The 10,482-nt window shown below is 41.3% G+C and overlaps 1 protein-coding gene across 3 annotated transcripts; it reads left to right on the forward strand.

The window, feature by feature from the left end:
- The first annotated feature begins 284 nt into the window (after positions 1 to 284).
- lig4 (ligase IV, DNA, ATP-dependent) lies at positions 285 to 9,204 on the forward strand. 3 transcript variants are annotated; one of them, XM_085399052.1, is made up of 3 exons: positions 285 to 389; positions 2,192 to 4,262; positions 5,360 to 9,202. In XM_085399052.1, the coding sequence occupies exons 2-3, from the start codon at positions 2,200 to 2,202 to the stop codon at positions 6,027 to 6,029; spliced, it is 2,733 nt and encodes a 910-aa protein (XP_085255178.1). In that variant the 5' UTR covers positions 285 to 389; positions 2,192 to 2,199; the 3' UTR covers positions 6,030 to 9,202. The 3 variants fall into 3 exon arrangements, with proteins under 3 accessions (XP_085255178.1, XP_085255180.1, XP_085255179.1); XM_085399054.1 differs by having other exon boundaries at positions 318 to 338; positions 5,360 to 9,204; XM_085399053.1 differs by lacking the exon at positions 285 to 389 and adding an exon at positions 571 to 661 and having other exon boundaries at positions 5,360 to 9,204.
- Positions 9,205 to 10,482: the final 1,278 nt, after the last annotated feature.

Consider the following 10,482-nt stretch of genomic DNA (forward strand, 5'->3'; position numbering starts at 1 on the left):
CAGCAGTGACTTTAAATACAGGACGGAGACACTTTTCGACAAAAGCCGGTTTGATGAATGAATACGTCTTATTAATGACATGGCGTTTCACGTTTTCAGAAATAATTCACGTCTCTCAGTTGCTTGCACTACCAAGAGAACAAACCTTTGATGCGCTTCCTGTCCTGTTTGAATGCTAAACCTGTGGGTTTTTAGCAAATTTGTAATTATTTTTCATAATTCTTTCAAAGAAAGGAAACATTGTCTCTAGGAACCAAGTTTCCATTTCGGTTTCTATGGGAAGGGTTTCCTTGAAGCTCCCCACCTAAAGTTTGAGGAAGCGTAAACATGTATTTGTGGTGAGAAAAATCAGTCTTTTACTGCCGTTTTTGAGGATATAAGCAAACACGGTAAATCTTTAACCTTTTATTTTTCACTATTTTTGCTAATATGTGTCATTACTCTCTCAAACGGAACCGGCATTACTTTAGCAGAGTGTTTGATGCGCTTAGTTCACGTTTAGCTTTTTGTCAACGGAATATTTCACTCAGATAATTAAAACACAAAATGACTCGTATCTATCTGTTTTAGCTTTTGTCACTAAGGGTCTTGAACTCATTGTGAGCAGACATGCCCCGACGAACACAAATGTGAAACGACAACAGTACTTTTATTTTGAAACGTAAGCGGAATTGCTTCTTTTTTCAAACACTTTAAAAGGCTTTTCTTTATTGTACCAGACATCAAGTTCTCAGTATATATAGCTATTATTAACTAAATACTTACAAGGTAGGTAGGTAAAGACAGTTTTCCGGTTCTGTAGGAGTGTCTGCTGCTTAACGAGTTTATAGTCAGTGTGAGACATGTCAGAGCATGTTTGATCTGTGTGGAACAATAATCAGCGATTGTGCAGCTGTAAACTTACAGTAGCAGTTAAGTCATTTTAAAATTTATTTTTACCCACAAGTATTTAGCAGTGGTTTAAGTTGATTGCTTATTTCTGAATTAAGTTTTATTTTGTAGTTGAGCTAAAAAAAAAAAAAAAAAAAACTACAAAAAACAAGTTGTTAAAAACAAGTTGTTAAAAACAAGTTGTTCTATTGAAAGTGAGAGAGAACAAATTGTTATTATTATTAGCAGTAATATTATTATCATTATTATTACAAATGTGTTGCTTTTATTTCAGCAATGTATTGCGTTTTTATAGTCATGCTTTATTCCAACTTATACCTTGGCTTTATATATTTGCTGATTTCAAGTACCAGTTAATACCGCTATCACATTAACATACTATTTCTCACTGTGATGAGAAGATGTGCAATCATTTTTTTATCACATGGTAGCAAGTGCATTTAGGCATGCACGCATGGTCAAGGTGACCTGCTGGAATTGAAACCAAGCATGGTAGGGTTAGAATTTGGTGAGGCCATGAATTCATCCTGCCTTGTACCAGTGGTTCAAGCTGGTGCTGATGGTGTAATAATGTAGGGGATATTTTCATGGCCCACTTTAGGCCCCATTGTTTAAACTCCACAGCTTATCTGAGTGTTATCACTGACCATGTCCATCCCTTAATGACCACAATGTATCAATCTTCTGAATGCTGAATGCATCATCTCCAACTACTCAAATTGCCTTCATAGTCATCAGTCCCATCATGGATGTGCAGCCAAGAATTCTGTGATGCTATCAAGTCTAAACATGTTATCATAGCAAGTGCAAAAGATCTTTTAACTTTTGATCTTTTACTTTAATGACGAGTGGTGTAGTAAACATGGAATACCACAGGATGAAATGGAACAGTTTGGCTCATTATCACTGACATTCAGTGTTTTTTTTTGTTTTTTGTTTTTTTTGTGTGTGTGTGTGTGTGTGTGTGTGTGTTGGACTTGTCAACATCTAGTCTAGATACTGGATTGTTGCGCTCCTGAGCATGTCAAGTCTTGGCTTCATCTTGTTTTGTCTGAATGTCTAAAAATATATATTCAGCTTCACACAAAATGGGGAAAGCATTAAGTCCTCACATGTGGTACCAGATTTAATTCCCTCTTTTAAAGTTGTATTATTAAAAGAATCTGTTTCTTTTTGTTGTTGTTGTTGAATAACTAATTTCTCAAATGACTCATTTAATTTGTTAAATGCTGGTAAATAGAGGAATTCAAGGAAGGGCTAAACTGAGCAGACTTTTTCTTTCTTTTAACTGGTCTTACAGATTTCACCATGGACAGCACTTCCAAAACTGATGCTTCCAGTCAGTTATCTGTTGCTTCTCAGGTTCCTTTCCTTCACTTGTGTACCACATTAGAAAAAATTCAAAAGTCCAAACTCCGTCCAGAGAAATCCAAGATCCTTGGGTACTTCGTTGAGAAATGGCGGGAATTTCATTCTGCCCTCCACAAAGACAACTCCAAAACTACAGACTCTTTCTATCCTGCCATGCGCCTCATAGTCCCGCCTTTTGAACGAGAGCGAGTGGCATATGGCATCAAAGAGAGCATGCTGGCTAAACTCTACATTGATGTATTAGGCCTCCCAAAGAATGGCCCTGAGGCTAATAAGCTGTTGAATTACCGTGCACCGACCACGTCCCAAGGAGAAGCTGGAGACTTTGCTGGCATGGCGTATTTTGTGCTGAAGAAACGATGCACCAGCCAAGGAAATCTCAGTATTAAAGAGGTCAACGACTTCCTGGATTCAGTAGCCACCAGCAATGCCACCAAGCAGAAAGATCTTGTCAAAAAGAGTCTGCTGCACCTCATCACCCAGAGCTCAGCTCTTGAGCAAAAGTGGCTCATTAGAATGATTCTGAAGGACATGAAGCTCGGGATCAGCAAAGAAACCGTTCTCCAAGTTTTCCACCCAGATGCTGCTGAGCTCTACAACGTCAACACAGACTTGAACAAGGTGTGCCAGCAGTTACACAATCCAGCCGTGTCCTTAAGTGAAGTCTCTATTGGACTTTTTTCTGCTTTCAAACCTATGCTGGCAGCTGTGGCTAACATCCGCAACGTGGAGAAACAGATGGGAAACAGCACTTTTTACATTGAGACAAAGCTGGATGGAGAGCGCATTCAGCTGCACAAAGATGGGGATGTATACAAGTACTTCAGCCGAAATGCTTTTGAGTACACGCAGCAGTTTGGAGGATCCCCGTTGGAAGGATCACTGACGCCTTATATCCACAATGTTTTTAAAAGCAATGTGGTGAACTGCATTCTTGATGGTGAGATGATGGCATACAACCCGGCAGCAGACACCTTCATGCAGAAAGGGAGCAAATTTGACATCAAGAGGCTGATGGATGACTCAGAGTTGCAGACATGCTTCTGTGTGTTTGACGTGCTTTTAATAAATGATCAGAAGTTAGGCAAAGAAAGTCTCAAGAAGCGACATGAGATTCTTCAGACAGTTTTCACTCCAGCCAAGGGAAGGCTGCATCTGGTGCCAAAGGCTGAAGCCAGAACCATGCAGGAGGTGGTGAATGCTCTTAACGATGCTATTGACAGCAGAGAAGAGGGGATCATGGTGAAGGATCCTTTATCCATCTACAAACCTGACAAGCGAGGGGAAGGCTGGCTGAAGATAAAACCAGAATATGTGGATGGCTTGATGGATGAGCTTGACCTGCTGATTGTTGGTGGCTACTGGGGAAAAGGGAGAAGGGGTGGCATGATGTCCCATTTCTTATGTGCTGTGGCCGAAGCTCCAGAGCCTGGCGAGAAACCTTCAGTTTTCCATACCCTTTGCCGCATTGGCTCCGGCTACACCATGAAAGAATTGTATGACCTTGGTTTAAAGCTCACCAAACACTGGAAGGTCTACCGGAAAAACAACCCACCAGCATCCATCCTGTGTGGAACAGAGAAACCGGAAGTCTACATTGAACCCTGCAACTCCGTTATCATCCAGGTTAAAGCGGCTGAGATAGTCGGAAGCGACATGTATAAAACCAACTGTACTCTGCGCTTCCCCAGGATTGAGAAGATTCGAGATGACAAAGAATGGTACCAGTGCATGACACTGGCAGAGCTGGATCAGTTCCGCAGCAAGGCGTCTGGGAAACTTGCCTCTCGGCACCTTCACATTGACAACGATGAACCGCAAAAGAAGAAGCGCAAGCTCCCAGTCAAACCCAAGAAAGTGATCGGCGTCATTGACCAATTTAAGCCCCAGGACCTTTCCGGGGTGACCAAGGAAACAGATATGTTTGAGGACGTGGAGTTCTGCATCCTGAATGGCACCGAAGATCATCCCAAGTCTGAACTGGAAAAGGGTGTGGCCAGGTAACAGAAGTTATTTTTTTCTAGTAAAGTAAATGTTAGTTTGGTATTTTAGTTAAAGAAAAAAATATGACTGAATTAGAAATTTTGGGCAGACAACATTTTTTTTACGTATTTAGTATTTTAATGAAATTTTTATGATTAAGTCAATTCTATCTTAAAGTAAAGCGCTGATATCGTGGCTGAGTTCTCACTTTAATAAAGTTGTTAATAAATACATTTTATAATGTGTCTACAGGATGAAGACACATTGTAAGAAAATGTAAATGGATAAACTTTTAATAAATGTAAACATGTGACAGCCCTGGCAGAGATACAGCTTTACTGCTTTAGCTAACAGTAGGGACTTTAATGGTGTGTTAGCCAAGCCCTGTGAAGAAACAGGGAACATCTGTTTCAACTTTTGTTATTATGATCACTTTTTCTGTGTTTATGTTTGAGTAAACAACATCTGGATAAGTAGAACTGTGGCGGTGCAAGTGGCACTGGCATTCAGGAGGCACTTCCTCGCTTTCTTAAATGAATTGTAATTCCAAAAGGTTCTCAACCAGTTAGATGACTCCAATTCGACTATCTTGGACTATAGCTGGAAACAATATCATTTGTTCTGCTCTACAGCCATGGTAAGCTATAGCATAGCAGCACTAGCTTTCCATGTGTTTTAAGTTTGGTTAGAGAGGCAACAACAGGACAAGGACTTTCATTATCCACTGGATTCCAAGAGTTGGAGTCTATCCAGCTGTTGGAGGAAAGTCTCAAATGTTCTCTTTATATAGCGCTATATCACAACAATAATCACCTCAAGGCACTTTAACCCTTTCACGCATAGGGGTCACTCTTTTTTTCATGCCTAAAGATGAATAAAAATACTCAAGAAAAAAATCCTGATTGAGGTTGTCATAATTCATGCATGAAAGGATTCATTTGGAAGCCAAAGACCCTAAAATACAGAGAATAGTGAGAACCCCGACGACCCCTTGTGAGCAAGCGATTGGTAAAACTGGTAAGGAAAAACTCCTTTTTAACAGGAAGAAACTTCAGGTGGTGGTTATGACTGAGTGTCTAATAATTAATAATTTTTTATGTAATTCCCACTTTAGGTGTGGAGGTTTTGTAGTTCAGAACCCTGGACGGGACACCTACTGCGTGGTTGCCGGTGTGGAGAACATGCGCGTGAAGAACCTGATTTCATCCAACCAGCATGACATAGTTTGGGCCACCTGGCTGCTGGAGTGCCTGGACCAGAAGGAGGTGGTTCCATGGCAACCCCGCCACATGATCCACATGTCGCCTTCCACCAGGGAGCACTTTGCCAAGGAGTACGACAACTATGGTGACAGCTACTTTGTTGACACAGACGAGCAGCAGCTGCGGGAAGTGTTCAACAGGATCAGCAGCGCAGACGCAGCAAACGAGGTGAATGTCACGCAGGTGGAGGGACGCTGCGGCTGGGATGACCTTCCAACCAGCATGTTCAGACCGTTCACAGCATATATGGACAGATTTGCTGACATAGGAGACCCTAAAAGTGCCATACCTGCCACCTGCCTGGACACCAGGGCATTGGAGTTTCGTTACCATGGAGGAAAAGTGGTGGAAGAGCTGGAGGAAGGCGTTTCACATGTTATTATTGCAGAGGCAACAAGACTTCTGGATTTGAGAACTCTGAGGCGCTGCTTTAGGAGGAAGTTTAAGATAGTAAAAGAGACATGGGTGACTGATTCAATCAAAGCAGGGCATGTGATGAATGACACTGAATATCTGGCTTGAAGAGGCTCTAGTACATTTAAATGGACACTCAGCATTTTTAATTTGTTCCTAATACGATTAGGAATAAACTCTTTAATAAAATCTACAGCATGAAAACTCCAACGACACTAATTCTCAGGGTTTTCAGTTTCTGTGAGTTTTGTCTTTTGTGTTCTTAACGAGACAGCTTATTATTAATTTTAAATGAATAGGCTGCTGACTGGTTTTTCAATTTCCAAACTCAGAATCATTATGAAGGGTTCAGATGCTTTTTGGGAGAATGGGGATGGGGGTCGGTCCTTCCTTCTTTCAGATTTTTAGCCAAGCAGTTATTAAAACTGTTTCTGCAGCAGAAAGGAGACTTGCCAATTAACCAGAAATGGAAGGTTTAATTCTGACAGTAATTTCGGTGAATGATCCACATTAGAGAGCAGCAGCAAGGGAATGCTCTGCCATAATAATCTGTCCATTGTGAAGGGGCGCTCCAGTGGTTTCATGTTTCACTTTAGCTAAGCTGACGGACTTGTGAGAGAGAGATTAAGAAAATAATGGTTCAAATTGAACCTGGAAAAACTGACTCGTGTTTCCCATGATTCCACAGTGTATTTGATTTGATCGACCTTAGCCTCTAAATATCCATTTTCTCCAAACCCATTGGGAAAACATCAAATCTGAGGTTGTTTAGCCAGTTACGTTTGGAGCTTTCCCTCCAGAGCCTAAGAAGACACTCAACATGATCATAGACTGTAAATGAAAGATGTGCATGGCCACTGCGATTTTTACTCATTGGTATCTAAAGTTCACAGCAAGCCACATTATTTTCCAGATAATAATATTGCTCCAAAAGGAACCAGCAGCAGGATTCTTTCAGTTACATACATGAATGAAGTTTTTGGCGATAGCTATATGTGTCACGTCTTACCCATATGGCTGGTGAGTTACTGAAACATTTACCTCCTGTTCAGTTGTCATAGAGGGAAAGAGTATCCATAGAGACCCAAACACTTTGTGCACCAGGCTGAAAGCATGATTTTTAATAATGTAGAGTTATAAATTTTAGATTTGAAGTTTATGGCGAGTTACCAAGAGGCAACATCCAGGGTTTAAAGATTAAGCTGGAGTGAAAATGCCGAAAACTACAGTTCCTCTAATGGCCATTTGATGCTGGCTCCAAAAGTCCACACTGACGCCCATGTTAAAATGCCCAACTTTACAGAATTACCACATCCTAGTAGAAAAATTTTATATAAATTTAATATAATCAATTCATTTGGATACTTGAATTAGAGGTGTCCAGATACAAGCCATCTGCTACCGTCTCACTTTCATTAATTGGACTTGTGTTTGCGTGTTACTGTCTGTGCCCTTTGTAATAGAAAGATGTGACAGGTAATACAACCTGCTCTGTGGTGCAAACTATCAAAGTTTGTGCTTCGGTTTTATTAGCCTGCTACTTGTGTGTTTGTGAATACAGCCTGCTACCATTAGCTAAAAACGTCTTCCTTTTGTCCAAGTACAGTAACTTCTGGCTCCACAAAAGTGATAGCCAGATGCTAATGTTGAGGCATCACAGCAGCTATATTCATCTTTGGGATTGATTTGCTTTTGGAACAAGTGCCACGTGGCTTTAGAGGAACTGTAGTTTTTGGCACTTTCACATGGCCTTCAATTTTCACCCTGGAGGTCGTTGCGTGTTCATGACAAGTGAAGACAATTTCACGTGGTGTCCTTTAATGTAAGAAAAATGTCTTGAACTGTTCCTGTTTTTTGTGCTCTTGTGTCATTATGTATGAAGTACGACTCTAATAAATAATCCTGAAGGGGTTTGAAATACAATTTGTTAATAATTTTCTTAAAGACAACATCTGTGTGAAGCGATGGCCTTTGCCTCAGCTCTTCAACAAGGGACCACACGGGGGGTACGTTAAAATTGGCTCAGCTCAAGGCCCTCCAACAAAGATGTGGCCATGTTTTCCTGCCTTCAAAAATGTCACTGATGAGTCTTGGGAGTCTTTGATATGTTCTAACCTTCATTAGCATCATCTCTAAGGTGCAGGCAGCTGCCTGTGGCGCCCTGGGCTTTGTTATGTGTAAATGCCGCATGAATACATTTTTAAAGTATAAGTGATGAGACACCTCTTCCTAATCATATACTGTGAATAATGGCCTGTTGTTAACACGTTGTTAGATTCCCTGTAGAGTTGTTGCATAGTTTTGCGATTAAAATTCTATGCTTAAGATATTGATAAAGATTAAGGCATGTTTTTCAGCAGTCTTCTGCCAAATTTGTCAAAATAAGAGATAAAAACTGTCTTCATTAGTAGTTAAAAAAATATTATGTACTTCAATGTGCACTCTGTAACCCAACGCCCACTCTGCACTATTTCCAGGTGATGCTGAGTGAGCATTTGAGTGACAGGCTTTAATTAGAGGTACTCAACCAGCTCTTTTTCCTTGTGCAGTTTTGTGAGTACAAAGTGCTGCCGTTGGTCCCCTAAAAGGACTCACAGGAGCAGATTATCAGTCCCGACGATCTGGAGATGCAAACATCTGCTGTAAATCCAGCATTGCTGAAATATGATGTCCCTAATGGGATAAATGCTCTCATTAGGCTGGCTGCAGCTTTTGGAGAGCTGCTACCAGCAGCAGCACCCAGGACAGAAGCAGAAGACAAATGGTTTGGAAGCAACTCCTGGACCACCAGTACTGCACGCACTCAGGGGAAGTTAATGAGCTAGTAATAAGACCAAACAGAGGTTCACGGCGAGTCTGCAATTAGTACGGCCTGCCCTCAGTGAAAGTAACAGCCAAACACGGCAGTAAATCAAGCTCGGGTTGGTGCTTCCTAAGGATGGCATTTGACTGCTAGTAGGTAAATTAGGAGACACGCCTTGTGTCTGGACAAAGCATCCAGTGTAAAAGTCTGCCCAATCAAATGTGCACTGTGGTGAATCCTTGTGAATAAGGGAGCAGCCAAAATAGGTTTGGGTAAATACAAACTATAGAGCACAGAGTAATGTGTGGTTTGATTAAGAAGAAAAAAAATGTAGACACATGCGTATGATGTCATAGAAAGCAGATCCCTAATATGGTCAGGTCAAGCACACATACAGCTACAGCTGTGAGCACAGACGGTTTGCTGTTCTGACCAGGGCTGGACTGGGACAAAAAATCGGCCCGGGCATTTTGACTAGAGACCAGCCCACCAGGAAAATTATAGGAAAAGCCATAAAGCCTTTGAATGAAAACAGACGCTGTTGTGACAGTCATGTACACTGTCTTGTTGGTATATGTATGACTTCTATACATTTTATGTCAGATAAAAACTTTGGTTGTAAGATTCAGATAATTATTTAATAAAAGCGAGACATTTTAAATGAGAATAAGAAAGAAAAGTATTTCTTTGTGCCCCCCTTTCCCTGTTAATGCCCTACATGGCCCCCTGACAGAACTTTGCTAGACCCACCCCTGCACAGTTACCAGCTGTCAGCTACACCGAAAAGGATCCTGGTGTTATTTCTCAGAAACAGTTCATAACTTCCCTTAAACTCATTCAAACCACCTATAAAGGTAAACCTGTTTCTCCATCACCTGTTCAGCTCTGATGATTCAGTAAGGGCATCTCCTGGTTTCATCTTCATGTTTCCCTCTCATCACATATCCAAACTGATACCATGACCAGCAGCTTTTACAGCTGTGGCTCCAGCAAACATCAGCTGATACTAGAAATTAATATCAAATAAATTCTAACAACAGCTGATCAAGCTTAAACGTGCTGCTGTTGTTTAGCGCGACATCCGCTGGTTTCCTCTTTCTGGCGCAAAGTGGGCGATAAACAAACAAGAGAGAAAAGCCGATCAGCTGATCATTGATCAGTTTCACGATTGAAGTAGAAACAGGAGAGGGAGGGGGAGAGAATGAGAGAAGAAGAAACAGCTGACAGCGTAAAGACGCAGAATAAATCCAGCTTTGTGTCTTTTTCCATTCTAGCTGAAGTCCGGGACAAACTGTGCTCCTTTTCAGCTCAATACGAAACCCGTAATATTTTCCCTGAATACGGGACGATTCCATTTTTTAAGGGACGGTTGGCAACTCTACTAACTAACCTTATGAATGAAATAAAGTTCACTATCAGTAACATCATTGCACCCACCCAGCAGCTCTATGTAAGCTCTGTCATGCTAGCTAGTACACAGTACGAGTTATTGTAACTGACTGTAAAAAGTGAGCACAACGAAAATAAACTCCACCTAAAGTTGGTTTATATCTGACCCAGATAGACTGCAGGTCATAACTTCTTACCTGAAGTTCAGTTCACCTGACACTCGCACCGGCAGCCGCCTTGGATCTCTCCTCCTCCTGCCTCCCCTTTCCCTCATCCACCTGCTGGACTCTGTTGAAGCTCTGCCATAGCCACCACCAAACAATTGAGTTATTTTTACACATCTGCCAGCATCTGGCACCTTTCAGCACC

This window comes from Rhamphochromis longiceps, linkage group LG23, assembly GCF_057381845.1.
Source record: "Rhamphochromis longiceps isolate RC_006_pf linkage group LG23, R_longiceps_female_GT1.1, whole genome shotgun sequence".
NCBI classification, from domain to species: Eukaryota; Metazoa; Chordata; class Actinopteri; order Cichliformes; family Cichlidae; genus Rhamphochromis; species Rhamphochromis longiceps.

Coding starts and splice junctions, on each gene's coding strand:
- lig4 (XM_085399052.1), top strand. CDS start 2,200: ATGGACAGCACTTCCAAAACTGATGCTTCCAGTCAGTTATCTGTTGCT. Junction 4,263..5,359: donor CTGGAAAAGGGTGTGGCCAG/GTAACAGAAGTT, acceptor TTCCCACTTTAG/GTGTGGAGGTTTTGTAGTTC.